Source organism: Homalodisca vitripennis, unplaced genomic scaffold (assembly GCF_021130785.1).
Source record: "Homalodisca vitripennis isolate AUS2020 unplaced genomic scaffold, UT_GWSS_2.1 ScUCBcl_5535;HRSCAF=12304, whole genome shotgun sequence".
NCBI classification, from domain to species: domain Eukaryota; kingdom Metazoa; phylum Arthropoda; class Insecta; order Hemiptera; family Cicadellidae; genus Homalodisca; species Homalodisca vitripennis.
Window position 1 is genome coordinate 7783 of NW_025781657.1, and position 27351 is coordinate 35133.

At 34.2% G+C, this 27351-nt stretch overlaps 1 protein-coding gene across 2 annotated transcripts; it reads left to right on the forward strand.

Annotated features, from left to right (window-relative positions):
- Positions 1 to 477: 477 nt before the first annotated feature.
- On the forward strand, positions 478 to 26660 carry LOC124373431 (mediator of RNA polymerase II transcription subunit 20). 2 transcript variants are annotated; one of them, XM_046831804.1, is made up of 2 exons: positions 478 to 608; positions 25268 to 26660. In XM_046831804.1, exon 2 carries the CDS (start codon positions 25315 to 25317, stop codon positions 25942 to 25944), a length of 630 nt encoding a protein of 209 aa, XP_046687760.1. In that variant the 5' UTR covers positions 478 to 608; positions 25268 to 25314; the 3' UTR covers positions 25945 to 26660. The 2 variants fall into 2 exon arrangements, with proteins under 2 accessions (XP_046687760.1, XP_046687759.1); XM_046831803.1 differs by lacking the exon at positions 478 to 608 and adding an exon at positions 6901 to 7010.
- Positions 26661 to 27351: the final 691 nt, after the last annotated feature.

Below are 27351 nucleotides of genomic sequence, written 5' to 3' on the forward strand. Positions count from 1 at the left end.
GATGGTATAAAGAGGTTATTGAAACTTAGACAAAATATACATGGTTCAAAAATGTTGAAATGAAAATATGGGAAATAATCAACATTCTAAAGTTAAGATTTTAGTTACGTCAATATAAATTAAAACCTATATACTATGGGTGAGTACTTCACTCCACTATGTCTAAGATGTGCTTTAGGTCATAGTGAGACTTTGGAACATAATATCCTTTTTACGTGGCCCTGCATATGACCATGCTAGAAGCTAAGGTTTGAATGAATTAAGAATAAATACGGGATGAATTTTTAAAACTTAGCTAAAATTCTCCAGTCAAACGATCTAGAGATTTTTAAGGAATTAGTTGAATTTTTGAGCTCAATTAATAAATTTATTGAAAAGAAAATAACTCTCTGCATATTGGTAACATAAATGTAAACCTGGTTAATGTGCTTCATTCAAGGAAGCCTGATAGACCTTTAGCGAGAAGTTTTCCTAGATCCTTACAAGACTCCTACGTCAAGAATAAAATAGTACATTGAGGCGGCATGGGATTTCCAGAAGCCTGGAGCTAACAATTAGAACAGAAAAAGAAAAAAAAATCCTTTTTGTGTGCTCGTTCAGCTCGTAAGGTATTGTACAACATAAACATAACACAGTGTGCTTTTGGTAGTCGAAGTGCTCAGATAGGGTTAATCTAACCCTAGTTAAACTTCTGCGTGTGTTCAGCTTTCAGCCATACTATTTTCTGGTGGTAACTTAAATTAGTTGTAATGTAGTCTATGTGTACATATTTGTGTTGTAAAAGCAATTTAAATTATACTAAAGCGACCTTTAAAATTTAACTTTACTTTTGAATTAACACGTAAAAATATCCATACAGTTGATTGTAATACAAACGTGTTCAGGTGGACCCTGTCATGACAACGACAGAGTTCAGCCATGGAAACTCACGATGTGAGTGAGATTGAAATACAACAAGCGATACATTTCAATACTTCCCCCAAATATGGAACATGACTATTCGGACATATAAAACTACCAGTAGTGAAATTGATAATAAAAGAAAATAACCCTGAAGATGACACTCATAATAAAATTTACTCACATTTGAAAACAAATCCACCGACCTACAAAAAAAACCCCACATTCAAAGACTGTACAAAGCAGAAATTCAGGACCCTTTGAGGTGATCATACAGGACAAACAAAGAAATAAAATCAACCCTTTTTCTCAGTAGGAAAAATACCTTAAACAACACTATTCAGACATAGATCATATTACTCGAGCTGGTAGAAACCTATCGGTTATTTGTAAAAACTATTCATCTGCCAATGAGTTGGTTTAACTCACAACATCTCCTTGGATTCAACGTGTTCGTCCCCTCCATTCCAGTGCATACCATAACGTGTTGTATATGCGGAACCTGAGGTAAGTGAACTTGATTTACTATCGGAAGCATTATCTAACTACCCTATTATCCAGGCTGAGAGAATTAAAGCGTAGAGTTAATGATCAATTGATAAACACTCATTTTGTTAAGGTTACATTCGAAATCTGAAAAGTTGCCTAATTATATCTATTTAAAACTATGTACGTATGCAGGTTTGACCCCTATATGATAAGGGTAAAACAATGTTATCGATGTTTTGCTTATGGTCACGTGGCAGGTTCACCCTGCAATAAGGAAAGAATTTGTAGGGATTGTGCTGGCCCGTATCATACGGATGCTTGTCAATCTCCCCGTAAATGTGTTCATTGTGGTGACCAACATAGTAGTAACTCCAAATATTGCCCGGAATACATAAGACAAAAAAAAACATTATAAAGACCGTATGAGTCTTATGAAAGAAAGCTACCATGTTGCATCGCAATAATACTTCCCTACAACATATAAAAAACATATTAAGTATGGATTTAAAAAAATAACTTACTCTCAGGCCACTAAATTTGACACACAGACAATGAGGACATTTATCCAAGCCTGCCGAGCTCACAAGTCTCAACACCTAGCAACCAGGTAAATATAAGTAACAGATACACCCCACTTCAAAACTGTCCACAGAACCGGACTCAATTCACTACTCAGCACCCATAGAGAGAAAACCCAGTGGAACTAACTACCGTAAGCCTAGCATGCTTAATCCAACACAAAAAAATCAGAGAAGTAAGTAGACCTATTAATAACAAACCTAAACCTCTACAACCTAAACCAAATCAGGTAGACAGACTTAGTACTCAGGAAAAAGCTCACCTGTCAACACTCCTTAAGAATTAAGCTTGAGGAGATTCGAGGTAGGGTTGCATTCTGCAAATGTAACGTCACTTAGTGAAGTAGATGACATTATAATTAGCTACATGAATGAAGGTACAACTGTTTCAACAAAAAATTAATTCTCCTAGTAACAGTATTAAAACAAACCTAGGTAAAACATCAGGTAGCAAACAATCGTTGAATCAAACTAAACCAATTATAAGAAATGTCAATAAATAAATTAAATATAATACAATGGAATGCTAGATCTCTAAAAACCTAAATGGCCGGAGATCATGCATTTAATTTGCTAGTAAAGATATTCACATAGGGATTATACAGGAAACATGGCTACAAAAAAATGATACATTACTAGATAATAACTATTGAAATACACCATCTAGACACAGATCCGATACTTATGGTGGGAACCGCTATTTATTATCCATAAATCACCTTGCTTTTAATACTACTTTTTTAGAATATAATAATAATGTTAATCCAACTACAAGGAATACAGGTAACTAATTTTAGTTGTGCCTATCAATATTTATAATATATATTGTACAGTTAAAAAAAGTAGAAAATAGTTTTTGGCAAAAATAACATTATTTAGCAAAGACCAAGGCATCATACACACTGTTATGTGGTGATTTTAATGCTCACCATCCCTTTTGGAATTCTAAACAAGGCAGATCATAGAGGAAATGTAATATTTAAAGAATACGCTTAAATGATTCTCAAATTTATATTATTGAATAACAACAAATTTACGACCTTACCTTCCATGTATCACCAAGCATCAACCCTAGATCTTACCTTTGCCACGCCCAGTCTACACGCTCTACTGGAGAAAATGGGAGGTAAGGTAATGACACATTAGGCAGTAAACCACCTACCTATCTACATGCAATTTAATACTAATTGTTTATCAAAAAAATTATAACACTAATGATTAAGATGAACAATATAAGTAACAGGCCTACATGGAACTTCAAGAAAGCAGATTGGGTCACTATTTACTAAAACTATTCAAAAATATATCAATAATATGCCTTGATTTTACCAATGGAGGAACAGTGGAAAAGATACACAACATTATTATTCTAGCAGCCGATAAATCGATACCAAGGTATAAGTTAGAGCAAACAACCGTACAAAAATTTTACACCTAAAAAATTGGTGGAATGAAACATGCTCTCATGCGGTGGCTCTTAGAAGGTTAGCATTTAGTAGATTCTAAAATAATATGACCTCTCTTAATTATCAAAAATATCAATTAGAACAAATCAAAACCAGAGAAGTAAATTCGAGTAGCAAAAAAAACAAGGATGGGAAAAGGTATGTCAGGAAATAAGTGACAAGAATAATTCTACAGTTTGCATGGAAGATAATTAAAAAGCTTAAATCAAACACTAGAGTTAACACATCATCTACTTTCTTAAATGGATGAAGAATTATGCGAAAAATTCAATGTGTCACATAATACCAATCAAGTGCCTATGGAATGTGAGATTAATATTCCAACTAACATTTATTATAACAATATAGTAGACTCAACCATAGAAAATAATTATAGCATTAAAGAGTTAAATATAGCCATAGACAGTAAAAGTAAGGATACCACTCCAGGTTTTGATGGTATATCTTATAGCATGCTACGTCACCTACCAGATAATGCACGGTTATGTATACTTAAGAATATATAATACCATATGGAACGGGAACATAGATATAACCAAGTAAGTGGAAAAAATTTTAGAATAATAGCCTTATTAAAACCATAAAAAGATAAATTGTTAGAAAGTTCATACAGACCTATAGCATTGATACCATTGTATATTAAAAATATTCAATACTATGGTCAAAAAATAGGCTAGAAATGGTTCATTGAAAAATCAAACATGTTTACCGAACCACCCAATATGGTTTTAGGAAAAGGAAGAGGCTGTAACGATTATTTAAATAAACTTCATTGCTGACATTTATACATCATTTAACATACAATGGAAACAACTATTGCAACTTCCTTAGATTTATCCAATGCATATGACTTAGTCCAAGTACCGGAATTAATAGGTAAACTTAAATTTTACAATGTTCCAACTAAATTCATTAAATATATTAACTCATGGTTAATTAATAGACAGTTAACATTAGTTGGTTTCTAAGTTCAACATAACTAGACACACTAATAGAGATTATACCACAGGGAAGTGTGTTGAGCCCTTTATTATTTTGCTCTATACATAGCACACATTAACTCTCTCTTATTCCAAATAACGTCAAATCTCTGCAGTTTGCTGATGATATTATGATATTAATGCATCAGGTAAGCATATCGAGACAACTCAATCCATTGTACAGGAGACACTCAAACAATGTATGCAACGATTTTACCAAAACTCCACTTGGTGTTCAACGCATCGAAAAGTAAGGTAATAATTTTTTCACGAAAAAGGAACATTAACATTCAAAGACAAATAACCATTGATGAATCAAGCAGGTTCCTGTGGTAAGCAACATTCAAACTATTAGGTGTAGTTATAAGACAGTAAGTTAGATTTCAAAAACCATATTAACAACATTAGCTTAAAATGTCCAAAGAGATATAGGAATAATAAAAGCAATAGTTTGTGGGTCAAAAGAGCCCTACTCCTGAATTTGCACTCAAGATTTATAAAGTTTTAATAAGATCAAAACTGGATTATGGTTTCCTTTTTATACGGACATGTCATCAAAAAAGAACTAAAAGAATTTAGACTCTATACAAAACCAAGCACTTAGATTATCATTGGGAGCTTTTAAAAAACTACTCCTATTATTGCAAGCTACAAAACTGAAGCCAACCATAATGCCCCTTAGTAATAGAAGGCAGTATTACTAACTGACAAAGCTTATTTATAAAATTATTACAGATAAAAGACCATCCAGCATTTTCAAAGCTTGATATTCCTCAAAATGCTCACTGAATGTCATCCATACTTGGAACAAAAAAAAAATCAATTAATATACATAAAATCATTGACAAAAATTAACAATCTGGATCCTAATATCTCAATAAAAGAAAAATAATAAAACCTTTTGGGATTTTAATATACCAATACTAATGGCTCAAAATGACCATAAAGTTCAGTTACAATTTAAGAGAGCCTAAGTTGTCCAAAAAAAAGCATGCAATAGTACAGTTATAAAGCAAAATTTTTTATATTTATTAAACACTACCTACAGTCACTCATTACACATCTATACAGATGGATCTAGATCCAGATCTGGTATACAGGTGGCCCTGCTTACTAATATTTCCAGAAACTGAACATCACTGGTAAGTTTTCACTAGATAAACATTTTTCAAGCTACACAACAGAACTTCTGGCTATTCCTAAAAGTAACACACAAATATTTCACCTCATAAAACAACAAGATAGGCCTATAGTAAATTTTTTACGGACTCTCAAGCAGCAATACAAGCACTCAGCAAGGTCTACAATAAATGCAGTGGAAACGGAATTCCGGTGAGTATTATCCATGAACTATTAAAAAGTGATACAAAGGTAACCTTTCAATGATGAGAGAGAGAGAGAGAGAATTACTTTATTTTACAATCTTAAAGATTGAAATAGTGTCAATAATTACAATATAATTTCCCCATATCAAATTAACATTTGTGGATCCCATGTCACCACAAAATATTAAACTAACAATGAATATGTAGATAACCTAAACCTAGCAAAGGAAGCAGTAAAACAACGGGAGTGAGGCGTAACAGATATTTACATCCCATCAGCTGATTTCAAAAGCTCATCTACTCAAAGAAGCTACAGCTGCAAATGAACAGGTATACCAACGCCACAGAGAAAGGTAAATTGGTATAAACAAATTCAGACTACAAGCAATCCACAACAAATGGTATGAAATGACAAAACTTCAAGAGATGGGAAATAGTTAAATATAATAAGATTAAGATTTGGACACGCCAGGGTAAACACTAGACTATTTAAATATTAAACAATATTGTTACTCCACTATGTTTTAAGTTGTACTCGGGCTCAGCAAGAGACGCTAGATCACGTTATTCTACATTGTCCAGCTTACGAAATTCGCGAGAAGAAATAAACACTTCAAAGTCATAAAAAAATTAATCACACCTACTCAGACGGTAAATTTAATAAAATTATTGAAAACTTGAAGACATAGAAATATCATAAGAAATAAACAACTTTCCTAGTTAATATTAAGAAACACATATAATAAAATACAGCATCAACCAGCACATAAAAACATATATGTACTCCTGGTGTTGGGGCTGTATATTCCGTGGTCCATATTTCGGATTAGGGAATACCTGATGGACCCCCTGGCGAGAAAGACCCACCTGATAACCCCCTAAATTTCCATTATTAGAATCCTTGATCAATCATTCTGAAAACTAACCAACACAAACAGATTAGATTTTACAAACATATTTGTTTATCCCACTAATAATAAATAAATACTAATAATGGTATATTAAACAATTTAATCTACATAAATAGTTTGGCTGAAGGTTAATTAAACCAGTGAACAATGAGGCTGCATAGGATTGTACCTAAGCCTGTTTTTTTTAATAAACGAATAGATAAAAAAAAAAAAAAAAAAAAAAAAAAAAAAAAAAAAAAAAAAAAAAAAAATAAACAATAACCATAACATTCTTAATTTGTGTTCATTGGTAGATTACGATTAATTGACTCTAACTTGGTATATTTATGTTGGTACAATTAATTTGGTACTTTATAATAAGGTCAGTGTTAAGATTTCTCATTATAATTTTGTGGGCTTAATATAATATAATAATAGTGTACATTTTGTTAAGTCTTATAAGGAATTTATTCCAAAAAAGGTACTCGTAAAGGGTCGGAAAATTAGATTAACCTAGTTTTAAAAAATATGAATTTCAGGAACAGAGGTGGCATAATTTAATGGTATTATAGTCAACAACTGGGAGCCAATTAGCAGGTAGACTGTAGTATCTATGAGGTTAAAGGCCGACCTGGCAAATCACGAATTTGACGTTATTAACGTATTTTGCTTATCATCTTGAACAAAAATATATATATGGTTTTAGGGGGTTCAAATGACTAATGACTTGTTTTTAGGGGTTATATTCATAAATAGTCAAGTTTGTAATGTTATATTTGTGTGCTCTATGTCTCGATATCTGTGAACCTTAATGTTATCTGTGGCCGGAACTGATAGCGTATCTGTTATCTGAGCACTTCTGGGCTGCGGTTCAGTGCTTCACAAGATATTGTGTAATGTAGTTCAGATCAAGTGAATGCTTGTCAATCACTGTTTCGATGAATCATAGTGAATTGTGTGTCGGAGTGTTTTGTCGAGCATGTTAGGAGTTTACGTTTTGACCGAAATGAGATTACTTCTTTTTAATGGTAAGTGTTCTCTGTTACTCCGTATATGTGTTAATATTGGGTTTTTCATATTTAGCCTACACTTTACATAAATTTTTTGCTGCCACAGCCCATGCAGATGGCCGGAGGCTCTTATCTCACCCTGATAACAACTAATTAATTTGTAGCTCAAAATTAAGGAAAAACATCGTTCATTTGAGTCAAAATCCTGCTCATTTTAGTATTATTTTTGGTAATTCTAAGCAATATATGGGTCAACCTCGATTTTTCTCATATTACAATATAATGTTCCAATAGTCAATTAGAAAAGGAAATGACTAGAATTTCTTGCCGGAAAGCAGTTATAGGGAGCAGGCAACCGCCAGAACGGTCATATATTGCTTAGAATTACCTATTAGTGATCAGGGGCACTGACGTGATCTGGGCTTCAAATTTGGAACTACTCGAGTTAATTTTTTTTCTAAAAGAGCAAGCAGCGCAAAGCGCTGCGCAGCGGGCAGGCATCGTGCGTGATCTGGGTATATACTGAATTAATTTCAGTCTGCGCGGCGTTATCAGTCACTGGTGGTCGGTTCCTAATCAGTTGCTATCGTGATGTGCAGCCGTTCGGATGTTAATCCTTTTTTGTGTAATTCGTGCGAGTTTACGTTAGCGTCATTTATAGTTTGTTCTGAGGATAGTGTAACTTTAAGAAATTTTTTGTACGACCACGGAGTTTTACCACGTAATAAAACATGTCCGAGTTGCGGGGGTCAAATGACCTTAAATGAAACGGATCTCGTGTTTCGATGTTGGAACAGGATAGAAAAGACTGATCGTAACCGGAAGAAAGTGGAAGTCCAGTGCAAAAAATATGTGTCTCAGTATAAATTAACTTTTTTCGAAAACCATAATCTCAACGCAAACAGTGCCGATTTGTGGCTTATTGGGTGTTATTAAAACCACCACGACATGACCTGCTAAGACATGAACTCGACCTGTCTCATGTTGCTGTAGTAGATTGGAGTAGCTATCTCAGAGAAGTTTGTGTGATTATTCTAGTTGAAAATCAGAACCTATTGGAGGGGTGGGCAAAACAGTAGAGATTTACAAGGCAAAAATCGGTAAACGTAAATATAATCGTGGCCGTATTATTGAAGGGAATTGGGTTTTCGCTGGTATTGAGCGTGAAACAAAACGTTGTTTTTTCGTTCCTGTACCAACACGCGGCCAAGAAACGTTGTTACCTATAATACAAAAGTACGTGTTGCCTGGAAGAACAGTAATCAGTGATTGTTGGAAAAGCTATAATTGTTTACAATATAACAATTACCAACATCTTACTGTTAACCACAGTTACAATTTCATTGATCCCGATACCGGCGCACACACCCAAACCATAGAACGTTTGTGGCGGGAAGTTAGAGGCAATATCCCAAGGTGCGGCAACAGAAAACATCATCTTGTTGGACATTTAGCTGAGTTTATGTTTAAAAGAAAATATTCAGATTATAAAAACTAGAGTACACAACATCTTTCGGGCAATTTCACATGTCTACAACGGTGTCACAGCGTACGGTGACCGCTGTGAACAACAACCCATTGAGCCAGACTCCAACTCCGACGTTAACGACTATTAAGGTTAGTTGTTGGTTTTTGGTTGGTTTTACTTTGCTTTCCGGCATGTAATTATGTGTTTTAAAATTGTTTTACATACATTACCTACATTATATTGTAATATGTAGGTAATAACAATTTATCAGTAATTTTTAATAAAAAAAAGGATCACGCACGATGCCTGCCAGCTGTGCAGCGCTTCGCGCTGCTTGCTCTTTTAGAAAAAAAATTAACTCGAGTAGTTCCAAATTTGAAGCCCAGATTACGTCAGTGCCCCTGATCACTAATAGGTAATTCTAAGCAATATATGACCGTCTGGCAGTTGCCTGCTCCCTATAACTACTTTCCGGCAAGAAATTCTAGTCATTTCCTTTTCTAATTTACTATTGGAACATTATATTGTAATATGAGAAAAATCGAGGTTGACCCATATATTGCTTAGAATTACCTTAATTTTCATTTATGTTTCCAAAGATGGCAGCACATCCGATGACAGTATCACGAGGTTGAATCACGGTCACAAAAGGTTACGTAACACCCGACGCAGATGTACAACATGGAAATATTGCTCTGCGCATGAAAAGTAGTTCCATATTTTATGTTCTACAATTTCGTTATTTCTCATTTTCACCTGGTGAAACTTTATATTGCTTTGTTCAGTTCAAGGACGATTCCAATAATTTAATAACGCAAAATTTGTATTTTGCCGCTCCTGCATTTCTTTCACAATTACTTAGACTTTCGCACTCAAGAGTAAAATGTTTTGCCTTTACCCAAAATTCTTACCTCTTTATTAATTTTAAAGGGTTTTGTAATAAAGGGCTACAGTTTGGTATCAGGTTATGAAATCAATAAAATTTAATATTGAATTAAAACTATTGATGTACAAATTCCACTAAAATAGTTGTTTTTCAGTTTGACTGCAATAAACGGAATAAGCAAACCATCAATACAGTCAAATCATCATTATTCATGATTTCTTAAACTATTAAAATAAAAATGTTGTACCAAATCACATTATAGTTATATCAAATTACACTATAGTTCGGGTATCTTTATATACAAAAAACTAATAATTTAATGATGAATTAAACATTAACTAGGCTATGTGTATTTATAAAATGTAACAAACAAAACAAAGTAATATTTAGTTACTTTTTGTTATTTTGAAGGATAAACAGGTCTAACACGTCACAAATAACTAGCTAGATCCACAATATAGAGTGAAACAGCTGAGAGACATATATACCTCACATTAGATGGCCTGTACACAAAACAAACTCCCTGATTAACTCCTTTCACCTTAAGTGTTGTATATGTTCTATTTAGATGATCTAATAATAATTATATAAGTTCTTTATATATATATATATATATATATTTATATTTTTTATATTATATATTATTGTTTTACGAGTGGGCAGGCATCGTGCGTGATCCTTTTTTTTATTAAAAATTAAAAATTTTAAACACATAAAATGACAAACCGTTTATTAAAAAGGTCCTTAGGCAAGAAATAAAAATATCAGTCAAATATATCAAATTAAAAGTCAGAGCTCTCTTCTGAAATAAAATATTAAAGTTTTCAAATAAAAAATCAAATACCATTTTGGAAATAACTAAAATATAAATGTTCACTTCTAAGTTCACTCAAAATTCAAAAATAAAAAATCAAACTTCTCTTTCCACTAGTTGTACCAAACAAACAATAACAACATTAATCTTACATACCCAGACCTAGCTCCAGTCACAAATGAGAAGCTGGAGTTCCAACCTATAACATATAAAGGAGTAAAAACCAACTCCTCTTTAAACTCTTAAAAGCTACTCTTTATATACTCTTTAAAGCTAAAAACTTCTTCTGGCATTGATGAAATATCAGTAAAATTAGTCAAAAGATGCAAAGAATAATTAATAATGCCACTTACTTGTATAATAAACAAATCCCTACAACAAGGCACCTTTCCAACACTTTTAACCCTGCAGGGGTCGTGTCACTGTCTTTTCCACCGTGGCTTACATTTTTTATCTGTAACTAATAAGCCTAGTATTGGTACAGTCCTCCCTTTCTATACCTTCACATAGACTCGCCCTCTAGTGCCTCACGCCCTCACCCCCACCACTGATCCTCTGTCAGTCGCCTTGAATTGTTTACTCGCCTACTGGTGTTTTCCACCGTGCGCGACTCCTAATGTTAGTTAAATTTCGATCTCCTTGTTTTGCGGTTTGTGTTATTTTTATTTCAAAATAGATAGACAAGAAGAGGAAAGACTTGAAAATCTTTTAAGAATCGTTGAACGTGAAGAAAGGCATGAAAAAGAAAGAATTGAAAAACCAGGAGCTATTATTTTTAGATGAACCGCCTTGTGCCAATTGGTGAATTAGACTCAGATGATGATCAACTATCTGTGCAGGAAGAAAACACTGATTCAGAGCAGTCTGGTGAAGAGGGGGAAGTTCCTGAGTTAGACATGAAATGTCCAGAGTACACTGGTAAGGACAGTGTAACTAAATGGAAAGTTCATTGCCCGAGGCTAAATGTGCGAACTCCTGTAGCCAAATTGGATCGGCGCTTACCTAGAGTAAGAAAAAAGTTATGAAATCCAGTCAGCTATTTCTGCTTGGATGTTGCACTTCACAAATAAAATTATAGACAACATCGTTACTCATACTAAACAACGTATTAGTAAAGTTCGTCCAAATTACACTCGTGAACGAGACAGACGCTTGTGATACAACTAGAGATGAAATGGAAGCTTTTATCGGAGTTCTTTACATGGCAGGTGTACTGCAAGCCTCTGACCTGAATCTTTACGATCTATGGTCAAATGATGGTACAGGTGTGGAAATTTTCCGAAACTGCATTTAACTTACGTAGGTTTAAGTTTCTCGTAAGGGTTCTGAGATTTGATGACGCTCGCACTAGGAGGCAGAGAAAGAGACTTGACAAGCTTGTCCCAATTCGAGAGGTGTTTGAGGCCTTGGTTGAAACGCTTTTTGCAGTATCAGAATATTTGACTGTTGATGAAATGCTTGAATCTTTTCGAGGTTGGTGTGGATCTACAATTTATAACAAAACAAGCCTGCCAAGTATGGCATTAAAATCTATGCTTTGAGTTGTGCGAAAACGTTCTATACAATGAACTTCGAAATTTATCCTGGGAAGCAGCCACCAGGGCCATTCACATTAGACAATTCCGGACTTGCAGTAGTTTCAAGGCTTGTGCAACCTGTAAGTGGCACGGGAAGAAATATAACTACCGATAACTGGTACACTTCCACCCCCTTGCAGAAGCTCTCAAGTACGACCACAATCTCACTTTAGTGGGCACTTTGCGTAAAAATAAAAGAGAGATCCCTCCTCCACACTGGTCAACACTACAAATAGAAAAGAATTCAGTACTATGTTCGCATTCAAAGAGGATAAAACTCTTCTATCCTACTGCCCAAAAAAGGGGACATTAGTTTTACTACTTCCTACCATGCATAATAGTGATGAGATTGACCCAGAGTCTGGGAATGCTCAAAAACCTTTTATGTTGACATTCTACAAGAGGAGGTGTAGACATTGTGGATGAGTACAAGGCGCGGTACTCTGTAGCTAGAAATAGCAACAGATGGCTACTCACTGTATTTTTAGTCTCCTTAACATTATCGGACTGAACAGTTTAATTATTTATAAGCATAAGAAAATCAAACATCATCGCTTGAGTGACAGTTTTAGAGCTTCTAGAAGTTACTAGTTCAAACCTAGGTAGAGAGATGTTTTTACTACCATAAGTTGTCTTTAGCATTTTTTTTTTGTGTATTGTACATTTTTTGTTTATATAGTATATACACTTCTCTCGTATATACGATCTCTCTCTCTCTCTCTCTCTCTCAGGAGTTGTGCTTGAGCTTCGGTGGCGTGCGGAGCAGACGATCCTTGCTGTGTATTGGTAACATAACCTATATCTTTTTACCTTGACTGAACTTTGTTTAATACATTTTCAGGCGTTTTGAAAGTTTTTGAGGACTTGTTAGTAATTAGTACTCTATTTTTTTCTATTGTTTGCGTTAGAAGCAATATGAACTGTCAAAGCTGTTCCAAAAAAATAGAGCGATTTCAGAACGATTTTATTACTTGCTCTGAGTGCTGTAATCATTTTCATTTTATCTGTATATCAAGTATGACAGTCGATGAATGTAAATTTATTGTATCTACTAATTCTAACTGGAAGTGTGATATATGTAGTAAGAAGAAGTCTACCAGAGGTGACAACACCCCCATAAAACCGTCCATTGATAAAATTAGGTCTAACAATAATGATTCCGATTCCGACACAAACAGAAGTTACAATTCCAAAATAGTCTGTTTTAAGTGCACAAAGAGTTTCTCATATAACTCTCATAGAGCTATTTGTTGCAAATGTGAAGGGAATTATCATTTTAAGTGTGCCAATATCACCAAAGATGATTATTTAAAACAGCAAACTCAGTGGGTTTGCTTTTCCTGCATTGACAGGAACGTTTGTGATAGTCCCAATCAGTCCAATGAGCTCAGTCCGCTTGGCTTATCTGATAATGTTGATAAGATAATGACAGGTGCTAAAAGTCATGCAACAATGAAGCAGTCTAGAACGGTAGATAAGATAGTAGAATTTCAAGCAACAATGAAGCACTCTGGAACTGCAGATAAGATATCGGCGTTCCCTCCACTGGCGCTCGGTCTGGGACTGGGTGATGTAACAATGCAACAGCTGTTTATTGAAATGTCTAATTTGCGAAGTGAGATTAAGCAGTCTAACGCTGAGATTACTACGTCAATGAATAAATATGGCGAATGGATTGTTGAGAACGGTAAAAGAATGGAGGAATTGAGTAATGTGTTAATTAAAACTGCAGCAGATATTGAACATTTGCAGCAGGAAAACAACAATTAAAAAAAAATCTAACTCTGAACTTACCGCAAAAGTTAACGCCCTAGAGCAGGCCACTAATGAAAATGTTGTTGAGATCTTTGGTGTCCCATATAAACAACAAGAAAGTCTGTTTAACATTATAAGCAAATTATCGCAAGTGGAAACTCTAAATTTAACTGTTTTACCACTGGATACAACTTACCATTTACCAAATAGTGATACTTTGTTGGACCTAATTATTGTAAATAATCTAAACCGAGTGAAGCGGCATGGACAATATCCCATATCTGGTATTTCATACCATGATTTAATTAATTTGGAATTAAATTTAAGGGTTAAGTTACATGTAAATAAAAATAGAATAGTCGTTAGGGATTTTAAAAATGTAAATAACAAAGATTTGCAAAATGAATGTTTAAACACGAATTGGAATGATGTATATAGTAGTAACTCTGTAGATTATATGGTTAACATGTTGGAGGAGAGATTGTTATATTTATTTAATAAATTTGTACCTGAAAGAATCATTCACAAGAAAAGAACGCCATGCCCTTGGATAACTAATAAACTAAAGACATTAATGATACAAAGAGACTCTAAGTATAGGCATTATGTAAGGACAAAAAATAATGTAGTCTGGGAGGAGTATAGACAATTAAGAAATAGAGTTAAGAGACTGCTTAGAGATGCTAGGAATCGACACTTCACTGTATTCTTAGAGGAACACAAATCTGGTAAAAATGTATGGAGAGTTTTGAATAACCAAGGCACTGTTAAAGAACAGAAGAATGTATCAGATCCCACTATAGATATAAATGAATTGAACAATTATTTTTGTGGTATTAATCATGGCATAGATGATAACTTAATTGACTATTATAGGAGTAAGAAAGGACTAGGGGAGTTTCAGAATTCATTTGTTTTCACTAATGTTAATGTAGATATTATCTGTAAGGAAATCTACGATATCTCCTCCAATGCAATGGGCAATGATGGAATTCCTTTAAAATTTTTTAAATTAGTTTATAATGAAATAAAGCATGTTCTACGTTTTGTTTTTAATTTCTCACTCACCAGTGGTATATATCCGAGTCGTTGGGAGAGATCATTGATTTTACCTTTGCCTAAGATTCAAAATCCTTTAGAATGTAAACACTACAGGTCCATAAATATTTTGTTCGTTTTAGCAAAAGTACTTGATAAGATAGTTTATAAGCAGGTCAGTGCATATGTTGGTGCAAATAATATTTTGTATAAATTCCAATCAGGTTACAGACCCTATTTTAGTACTCAGACTGCCTTGTTGAGAGTAACAGATGATATTAGACACGCCATAGATCAGAGAAAATTAACAATATTGATGCTCTTGGATTTTAGTAGAGATTTTGAGTGTGTAAACCATAAACTCTTATTATCTGTACTCGAATCTTGCAACTTTGGAGACATTGTAATTAGTTGGTTTAGTTCTTATTTGACTAATAGACTTCAACAAGTAAAAACTTGCAGTGGAGGGCTATCTGAATGGCAACATAACCCTGTTGGGGTGCCTCAGGGGTCAACTATGTCATATTTGTTGTTTACCCTGTATATCAACCGAATTGATGAACCTGTAAATTTTTGTAGGACAATGCTCTATGCGATGACATGCAAATGTACATTCACTGCTCCTTAGATACTATTGATAACGCTGTGAACCAGATAAATGCAGACCTAGTTATGTTATGTAAGTGGTGCAAAGATCATGGGCTAAGTCTGAACGCATCTAAATGCAAACCAATAGTATTAGGAACATCAAGGATGTTATCTAATGTGAATTTGAATGTTATTTTACCTGTAACAATAAATGGTATGGTACTTGATTATGAGCAATCAGTTGTTAATTTAGGTATAAGAATGCGTAGTACAATGGCATGGACAGAACAAGTCAATTACATCCATAGAAAGGTTTACCAAAGTTTATATCGACTTAAAAGGCTGTGTTTTAAACCTAATGTATATATAAAAAAATTGTTAGTATCTACGCTTATTTTTCCTTTTTTTGATTATGCAAATGCTGTATATTGTGATATTAATGATGAATTGTTGCAAAAATTGCAAAGGGCACAAAATGCATGTATAAGATATATTTTTAATGTACCAATAGATGCACACATTACCAGATATTATAAAGAGTTAAGTTGGTTAAAAATTAATGAAAGATTGGAATATAATATTTTGTTACAAATGCATTATTGCATTATGCAAAGATTATTATGTTTGGACAACCTGATTACCTATTTAATCAATATATCATGATGAACCATGTACATGCAAGGGAAACAAGGTTTGGTAATGTGACCTTACAATTTCTACTACATAGAACAGTTATATACAATAAATCATTTCATGTGAAGAGTATAAGATTGTTAAATGGCCTTCATAACACAATTAAACATGCACCAAGTATAAATTTATTTAAAAAACTGTTAAAAACCGATTTGTTGAAAAGATATGAGTAATGTTGTTTTTGCTTGTAATGTTGTTAATAGTTTGTGTCGTGGTTGTTATATTTAATGAAAATATTATGTTAGAGTGTGATAAAATTATTGTATTGTTATTGTGGTTGGATTGTATTAGTTTGTTAACTCAGATTGTTGTTTAATTTTTATAGTTTAACGATGTTTAATTTTCAAAGTGTATTGTAGTTAAAAAAAAAAAAATATATATATATATATATATATATATATATATATATATGTATATGTATATAAAGAAAAATTAAAAAAATGGATAAAGTTATGTATAAATTTGCTTAAAAGTACTAAAGACATATTTAAATCTTATTGTATGGTAGATCTTTAGACAGTTTGGAAGTACGATAAAAAAAATGTTACCAATACTAGTTTAAGTAAAACAAAAAAGTGTATTAGTTTGTTGCTCAGATTGTTGTTTTTTTTATAGTTTATTTATGTTGAATTTTTATAGTTTAATGATGTTTAACTTCAAAGTTTATTGAATTGTAAGATCTGATATAAATGTAATTGTTAATAGTTATTGAGTAAATGTAAACATGATTTCTGTAACATATAGTTTAAGTCACAACTGAATATTGTAGTTAAAACTTTGTATAAATTATGGAGCCTGTCCTGGTGGAAGAGTGGACCATTGGTCTAAACCAGGGCAGAAAAATAAAGAAATTATCAATTATCATTATCTCTCTCTCTCTTTTTTTTTGTCCTGTTTGTGCGGGAGAAAGCGAACTTAGCTTATCAGTAGCGACGCAGGAGGCGGCCGCTGATGATGATATAAAGTCTACTGATATACTCGATTTAATGAATCATGAAATGAGAGATTTTCGCCGGGAAATGAAAGAAATAAACATTGACTTCAAAAATAACATGGAAAAATACTCTGAATGGATAATTGACAACGGTAACAAAATTGAGGAAGTAGGGAAACAGGTGAGAGGAATCAAGGAGGACATATCTCATCTGTATCAAGAAAACATAAATTTGAGGAAAACTGTACAGGAACTCACCAACAAAACCAATTTCCTGGAGCAGGCGTCAAAGGAAAATGTGATCGAGATCAATGGGATTCCCAGCAACAATAAAGAGGATCTTCTGGATGTGATATCCAGAGTGGCAGCTGCAATCGGATTTGAATTTCAAGTGAATATGATAGATAACTGTTACCGCTACAGGACGGCAGCGGGTGCAGATGGGAGGCCAGGAGGCATCGTGGTCCGTTTCGTCCGTAAGCTGGACCTTGAACAATTTATACAGAAGAGGAAAAATAAGAGAAATCTCAATACCAGGGACATCGGGTTCATGGAGGGACAGTCAAATCCGATTTATGTCAACAACAGCCTCACCCAGGCGAACAGGAAGCTACTCAACACAGCGCGAGAGGTCAAGCGGGAGAAACAGTACACGTATCTTTGGGTCAGAAATGGAAGGATCTTCATGCGCAAGAATCCTGGAGATCGCTTTGTGGTGATTGACTCAATGGAAGTGTTAAGTAAGTTGTGAAAATTATTACGCTACAATGTATTGATTTGTTACATGATAAAAATGTGTATTTGCTATAGTTTGTTTACAGTGTTTTCTGATTTATTTGAGGATCTTTCAGTTGGTATTAACAGTTTCAAATGTGTTTGTTTTAATGTTTTTATTTTTCTTGGGGTTTTTTATTTAGGCTTTTACAAAGGGATCTATATTTTAATTTATTCTCAATTACAAATAAATTCTAATGAGCGTTAGTGTAAATAATCAGGGGCCATTTGTTTCATTACAAGATAAATTTATAAAGTCTAAAAATTGCTTAAAGATAGGTCATACCAATGTAGAGAATTTGATGGTCAGAAGAGAAACTGTCTTTAGTCTGTTTAACAAAAATTTTTTTGATGTTATTGTGTTATCTGAAACATTTTTAAAGCCTATTATACCTTCTACTCCATATCTTGTGGATATGAATTGATACGCCATGATAGGGAGGGGAAGGAGGGAGGGGGTTTAGCCGTCTATTTGAGGAAGTGTTTCAGTTATAGGGTGATAGCATCTTCACAGGCAATGTATTGTATGAAACCTGAATTCTTAATCATAGAACTATCGCATTGTAATTGGAAGTTGCATTATATTGTTGTGTGCAGTATATCGACCTCCTAAACTAGGGTATATTTCAGAATTTTTCGATGTTTTAGCCAATTTACTTCCAGAGTATAAATATGTCTTAGTAATAGGAGACTTTAACATAAATTTAAGTACTGATCGTGTGTTTTTCGAAAAAACGTATTTATTGGATACTGTTAAAAATTTGAATATGTCTATATTACCATTAAACCCCACATACCACAGACCAGAATCTGAAACTTGGCTAGATATCATGTTTACAAACGATTTGAGTAGAGTGAACGATTATGGGCAGATTTCTATATCTGGGCTTTCTTATCATGATTTCATTTATACAGAGATAAATTTAAAAACTAAACTGTATGTAAATAAAAATATGAGTGTAGTCAGAGATTTTAAAAATGTCCAGGTTGATGAACTTTTAAACAGGAGTGTGTTGGGTTATTATGGGATAATTAGTATACCTGTAATAACGAGGGTTGTTCAATAAAGACTGAGACTGGGCCCGGGATTTCCCCATACTGCTCTGATAAGACATGATGCCAGGTTTTTCCAATACCTTTGGACCCTATTGTTTACCAACAGACATTGAATTGCTTTATCTCTATCACAAAGCCATCAGTGCTCATTTGAACATCAGCTTGGTAAGTGCCTCCTCCAACGTTTCATCATGTCCAGTTTGCGTGAATAACGATATGCGATTAAGTTTTGTGTTAGACTCAACAAAACTGCGACTAACACTTATGAAGACATAAAGCAAGCTTTTGGGGATGACGCAATGTCTCGTGCTTCCTGTTTTCGCTGGTTCAAAGATTTTTAAGGAGGGAAGAGAGGACCAGAGTTGCAGGGAGGAGATGGTGCCCCAGTTACTGCTCTCACTGAGGAAATCATCAATACAGCAGTGGCAATGATCAAAACCGACCGACGTCTGACCGTCAGACAGATTGCTGAACTCCTTGACATGTCGGTAGGTAGTGCTCACACAATTTTAAAAGACAATCTTAACATGTCTAGAGTGTGTGCTCGTTGGATTCCTCGTTTACTCACACCTGAACAAAAACAAAACCGTGTCGATGTTTGCCTTGAGTGGAAGCGGTTCGTTGAAGAAGAAGATAGGGATTGGTGGAAGAGTGTAATTACTGCTGATGAGACCTGGGCTTATCAGTATGACCCTGCAATGAAAATGCAAAAGACTGAGTGGGTAGAAAAAAAATGAAGGTCGCCCGAAGAAAGCTAGGGCAACCAAATCTGCAAACAAAGCAATGGTCATTACTTTTTTTGACTATAAAGGAATGGTGTACACTCATTCAGTTCCACGTGGACAGACAATCAATGGAGACTATTACAAACAAGTATTGGCTACATTAATGAATGATCACATTTCTCGAAAGCGTCCAGAACTTCGAGGAAGCTGGAAACTTCATCACGACAATGCGCGGCCTCACATTGCACACGTTGTGACAGAATATTTGGCCAAATGAAACATCAAGGTCGTGCCCCACCCACCTTTTTAGTCCTGACCTTGCGCCCTGTGACTTTTTTTTGTTTCCTACTGCAAAAAAGGAATTAAAGGGACGTCGTTTTGATTCGGAACAGGATGCAGTAAAGGCTTTGGAGGTGATCCTGAAGAACATGTCAAAGGATGGCTTCTCTAACGTTTTCCAGGCATGGCAAAGGCGCTGGGACAAGTGCATTTCACTTAATGCGGAATACTTTGAAGGTGAAAAATTTGATGTAGATCAGAATTAAATAATAAATGTTTTATAGACACAGTCTCAGTCTTTATTGAACAACCCTCGTACTATTGACGATAAGGTAAAAGTTCTGTCAGAGACATTGTCAAGTCTGTATAACAAATATATTCATCTAAGAAATGTAAGTAATAAAAGAAATGTATGTCCGTGGGTCAATGAACATATCAAAAGATTAATTGTAAATAGAGATAAGTTGTATAAAAGTTGCGTTAGATCCAAAGATAGAGAAATATGGGAAGAATATAGGTTAATGAGAAATAGAGTTAAGATAATTATTAGGGACGAGAGGAATAAATATTTTAAAAATTATTTAAGTGAGGAGAGATCAAGTCGAGATATGTGGAAACTCATTAGAGATCAGGGAGCTGGTAAACAATCGAAACAGCTAGGTGATCCGGTTGTTCAGTTGGATTGTCTCAATGATTATTTCTGTGGCATAAATAATGAAATAGACAGGGATTTGATTGAATATTATAAAAATAAGAGATGTTTGGAAGCAAATAATTTTAACTTCACGCAAATAACTGTTGAAGCTATTTACAAAGCAATTATGGATATATCATCTAACGCTGTGGGTAATGACGATATACATATAAAGTTTATTAGATTGATTTTTCATGAAATACGAGATGTGTTGTTACACGTTTTTAATTTTTCTTTGTTATATAGTAGCTATCCAAGTCAATGGAAAAATGCATTAATTCTTCCGTTACCTAAAGTTAAGAGTCCTATAGAAACTAAAAATTATAGACCTATTAATATACTGTGTGTTTTGGGTAAAATAATGGATAAGTTGGTGTATCAACAATTATCTATATATGTTAATGAGTGTAATATTTTATGTAAATACCAATCTGGATATATACCAATGTATAGTACTCAGACGGCTCTGATTAGGATTACGGACGATATAAGGTTGTCAATGGATAAAAGGGAAATAGTAGTCTTAACACTTCTAGATTTCAGTCGTGCTTACGACTGTGTAAATCATGAGTTGTTATTAGCAGTTTTGGAGTCTTATAATATTAGTGACAATGTAGTTCAATGGTTCAGATCATATCTATTGAATAGAAATCAACGAGTAAAAACTAGTGGCGGAATGTTATCCAATTGGAAGATTAATCCTGTAGGAGTTCCCCAGGGATCAACATTGTCTGCCTTACGTTTCTCACTTTATATAAATAGAATATATGAAATTATTATGCTTAGCAAATTTATGTGTTATGCTGATGATATGCAGCTGTACATAAGTTGTAATATAAATAAGATAAATGAAGCTGTTGATGCAATGAACGCCGATTTATGTAATATTTATAGCTGGTGTAAAAGTCATGGGTTAAATTTGAATGCTTTAAAATGTAAGTCTATGATATTGGGAACCTCCCGAACCTTAGCAAATATAGATTATGAAAATGTATTACTGATCGTGATTGAAGGAACAGTACTGAAATATGAAAATAGTTTTGTAAATTTAGGTCTTAATATGTCAAATACTTTATCTTGGGCCGAGCAGGTGGATAGCATAGTTAAGAAAGTTTATCAATGTTTAAACCAATTTAAAAGACTTAGTTTTAATCCATCAGTACATGTAAAGAAACTAATGATTCAGACATTGGTGTTCCCATTTTTTGATTATGCTCAAGCAGCATATTGTGATTTAAATAACTCACTAATGAATAGATTACAGGTAGCACAGAATGCGTGTTTAAGATATATTTATAACCTAAAACTTGATGATCATGTAACTATTTACTATTGGAATTTAAGATGGTTAAAAATTAGAGAAAGATTAGAATATTCTGTGTTAACAATGTTATTTAAGATATTGAAATATGAAAAACCAGATTATCTGTTTGAGCGTTACGTTAGTATGTATAATGTTCATCAAAGAAACACTCGTTTTGGGAGCACATCTTTGCTCTTTCCTATTCACAGAACGGTGATTTATACAAATTCTTTTCATGTAAAATCTATTAGACTAATGAGTGTTTTAGACAATAATATAAAAAATGTTCCCTCAGAACAAACTTTAAAAAAATTATTGAAGGACAAGTTAGTAAAAAGATATGAGTAATGTGTTAATGTGCGTCATCCGTAAGCAGGAAAAATTAATTCTTATCTTGTGATGTATGATCTTATTGTAATACACGTTTTATTTGAGAATCGATTTGTTAGCTTTAAAAGGTAGTCTAAAGTTGAAAATGTAAGCATTGTAGGATAAACTGATTAAAATCATATAGATTTATATTAATTGTCTAGAGTAACTCCACTTATGTTTGTTGTTGTTAATTTGATTAAGTAATAGTTTATTATATTTAAAACAGTAAAAATGTGTTTTTATGTGTGCATTATAAAAAGTAGAAACATTTGCGCATTTAAGTTTTAGTAAATAAATGAAATAGATTCATATAAATTGTGTAAACTTTTTCCGTAGAAAATAATTGTAGCTAGTGTTTTCTAAATCGACAAAAATTATAAAGTTAAATTATTTTAGTCAAATAATATATTATAATTAACAATTCAATTTAAAGTTTAGATAAAGTTAAGTAAGATTATTATGATTTAAATAATAGTCAATATTTCATGTGTGTTATTATGAAATTGTGTGCCACAACTCTGTAAAAAACAATGTAATTGTACAAATTTGAGCCTGTCCCGGTGTAAGAGTGGACCTCTGGTCCAAGGGTAAATAAAGAAAGTATCAAAGTATCTCTCTCTCTCTATTTCCCTTTACAATAACCAGATTTTTTAAAGTTTTATTTAATTAACGATTCTGGTAACAGCTTTACATGACCATTTAATTCATGTATCGTTATTGTTACATAAATACACACATATTATACTAATAAAATGTTTTATTTCCATGTTTAGAAATACGTTTTATTCAATTAAATACCTGATTTATATGTTTTTGTGTGCTTTTCAATAACCTGGTGGAATCCACCGTGCGCGACCCATGACGCAACTTTTCCGATGCGACCTCTGCAGGGTTAAAACCTCAAAATATACTCTAAATAAAAAAGGACCAAAAAGTGAAATTGGCAGCTACAGACCAATCTCCCTCATCCCAACATTCTTTAAAATAATTGAGAAAATCATCCTTATAAGGCTCCTAAACCACCTTGAACAGCACTACCTACTGACAAACAAACAAACCACATAGATCCAAGAAAGACCCTACTACGCCAATTCCAAATTCCTGAACACCTGACAGAGTGCAGTCCAAGACAAACGCTTTATCTAACATCAAAAAGACAACCTTAGACTGTATAAATATGAAACAAAAACTCTTTGCATTGTATAAATTCTGATTACTTTTTCTTCTTCTAAGGGGACGTTTCTTGCCATGCACTTAAGCCTTAAGAGCCTTTTGTGCACTCTGGAAGTATACCATGAAGCCACCACGGTTTCAGCAGTTCTACAAATTTCCGAATACAACTGATCAGGTCCTCCAGGGGAAATTCACTACCCTTATCCAAAATATCAAAGATGCTATTGCAGGATAGTCAAAGAACAGGTGTTCAGTAGTTTCCTCCTGTTCGTCACACATTCTACAGAGTGTGGATCCTCCCGAAGAATGCTGACTGTGAAGAAGCTTCCTCAAGTGACCATGTCCTGTAATCAGATCCATAACCGTAAAAGACACCAATCTACTTAAGGAGAGAAGGTCAGACGCCACCCTGGGAGAAGGCGACTGTAGGACCGCTCTGCTCATTCTTTGATCCGGATGCGGTCTCCAAATTCTCTCATGTTCAGCGCGAAAGCAAGTTGAGACAGCCCCAAAGGATTCAAACCTAGAAATACCACAGAATGGTTGAGGTCCCATCATGTTGGATACTGAGTCCAAGTTGGCCAGGACAGTTGGCCAGCTCTTGAGTTGAGTTTGCCGAGGGAAGAAACAACTTGATAGAAATCCCAGTCAAATTTGGAGTGGAACACACAAGTCCAATGCTGCCTGGCTATCTGTGAAAATACTAATTGTCCTACCCCTACACCGCAGACGAAGATTCTCACCAGCACATTCCATAATGGCTGTGACTTCTGCCTGAAAAACTGTGGGATAAGGAACCAGTAGGGACCACGAGCTCCCTAAAAGGAGGTCCCACTCCCACAATTTCAGCGCCTGTGCTACTTTTTGTTTTAGAGCCGTCCATAAACCATTAGAGCTCCGCTGGTGGAAGAGGTTGTTTCTTTCCCTTCAACCAAGCCTCCCTAGAAGTGTAATAATCCAAAAGGGTTTGTCAAAGGAAAATCTTTGTGGCATCTGATTAGAGATCATGTGCAGAACATTCCCCTCAATTAGGATGCTAATTCTGCAGTAACCCCTGTTGCAGTCTGAGGCCAACTAAAAGTCCCACCTGCTGGAGACATTATGCACTTCTCATGGCCTTAGCCCGAATGATAGTGTCCATGAGGACGAAGTTGAGACAACAGTCTAGAGCTGTGATAGCAAGACGACGAGCCATCCCTTGGATGCTAGCCAAACTAGCTAACTCTTATTATTTACAACATTGACACCTGTACTGTTCTCCATGAATTTACGAATAAAGAATATTGTCTACAAAATACGCTATAATAAAATGTAGTTAAGCTATTGTTGCAGGTCTCAATTATATCATATGATTAATACTAATCTACTTTTTTCTGATAATAATTAAGTGGACTATAACACTTTAAATAACATATTATTGATGTTTGATTTGTTATCTGAAGATAACATCTCATTTTATAATATTTTGTAAGAAATTATTCTTATTGCTTTTTGTTTCAGGATCAGGAAACAGTGATTGGGGAAAACGTATCTAACTAATAAGGATAATGGGAGTGACAGTGCTGCAACAGTTTCCCATGACCGAGAACCGAACCGGGCCACAGACCATCGAGTTTCTGACAAAGCGAGTGTCAGCACTTGGTGCAGTGCAGTGTGGACAGGCATTAGTGGACTGTGAAACATACATGTCGGTGCCACAACTCGGAGCCCAACGAACTATCCACGTTCTACATAACTCAGAACAGCCGGCAACGGTTTTCTCCTTGTTGGACACCGGTACCAAGACTATCCCTCTAATCGCAGACCAGCTCTTTGACATGCTTATGCTCAAGATGTTGCCTTTCTACACATCGAAGAAACAGACAAAAATCGAGGCTAAGGGTCCGAGGTTTGAGTTGGGTGACTTCTTGATCAAACTAGGTAGTGTAACCATGAGCCAAAACTTCAAAGGCGTGCTTGTTGAAGTAGAGTATAGACCATGTGTAATACCTGCAAGTTGCTGGGAGCTGATGCGTGAGTTCCTGCAAGGCTTCCTCGGATCTTCTGTCCAGAGCTTGCCCCCGCAATACCTTCAGAACCGTATGAATGATATTTATCAGCCTTTGGATACTGTACATCAGTATTTAGAACATTTCTCCATGTACAGGAAGACAACTGGTGTTATGAGTTATAATTGAATATATGTTTTTAAAAATTGTGTCCTTAATATACATGTAGTAATGAAAGCCAGATAACGATAGTAATTTCCGTACACTTCTCTAGACATGAACCTTTGATAGGTACAAATTACTGTATGAGTAGCCACAGACATTTTCTCTTTTAAATTTCAGAGTTCTATAAACATATTTACATATAAGCCCAGTGGGGTCCAAGTTGGTGAGATTGATGAAATAATAATAGGCTTATATTCATTTCAGGAATCATAAGAATATCTTTGCATAATTTCAGTACAATTGGTTGAGTAGTTCATGTGTGACAACAAAACAAAGGAACTTTCGTATTTATAATATTATTAAGACTTAGATCAGACAAATTTAATCTAATTTTTAATTATTGGCATTAATGAAAAGTGAAAAAAAAACTATTGAGAGTAAAATAGCTACATTTCTTTTGGAATCATTGTCTATGTAAAAAGCATATTAATGATCAATAATAATAGTAATAATCAACCTACACTAAAAATACTGAAGGATATTTTGAAATAATTAGGAAAAATGTTCTTGTGTCCATACCTTAAACAATCTATCAATAGTGCTGAAATAGGTTATACCCTCCATATACATAATTGACATTGTTATTTTATCGATACCCCACTACCAGCATACTTCTGGTTGGGGACATCGCTGAGATGTTTTGTTATTTTACATAAAATAAAATGATTATGTTATGAATATGTTGTGTTTGCAATTTTTCAAACCACTTTATGGATTGTGAAATGTAATTAACATTAATTAACATGTTCACGACGATGACGTGTACCCTATCAGGTACACTCGATCTTTCATAACTGCCGTTGTGTACCGGGCTTTCATAAAAAGTGTTGTGCGCCCGATGGGGTACACACGTTGCTATACATTTCATTATTGTGTTTTTATTGTTTGCCTGTATTGGTGGTTTGTAAAATGTGATCCTGTGCTTAAATAAATACCTTAGACTATTTTGTATAAAGTCGAGCGCACAATTGCTTAATTTTTAAAATTAATTTTTTTAGGTACCACTAGGATATACATTGAAAAAAACATATTGTAACAATTTTTTTAGTCCATAATTGTGAAGCCTACATTCAATTTACATGTTTAGAACAGACAGAAGATCCCATGGTTTTGTAAAGGCCTGGACAATATTCTCCAGGAGACAAAACAGACTGGAGTATAACAAGTCAAATGTAATGACACATAAACCTGGAAGAGAGTGCACAGTAAAGCGGGTGGCTGAGAGACAATATTCTCCAGGAGACAAAACAGACTGGAGTATAACAAGTCAAATGTAATGACACATAAACCTGGAAGAGAGTGCACAGTAAAGCGGGTGGCTGAGAGACAATATTCTCCAGGAGACAAAACAGACTGGAGTATAACAAGTCA

Bases quoted from the DNA above. Each gene is read 5' to 3' on its own strand.
- LOC124373431 (XM_046831804.1), top strand. From the start codon at position 25,315: ATGGGAGTGACAGTGCTGCAACAGTTTCCCATGACCGAGAACCGAACC.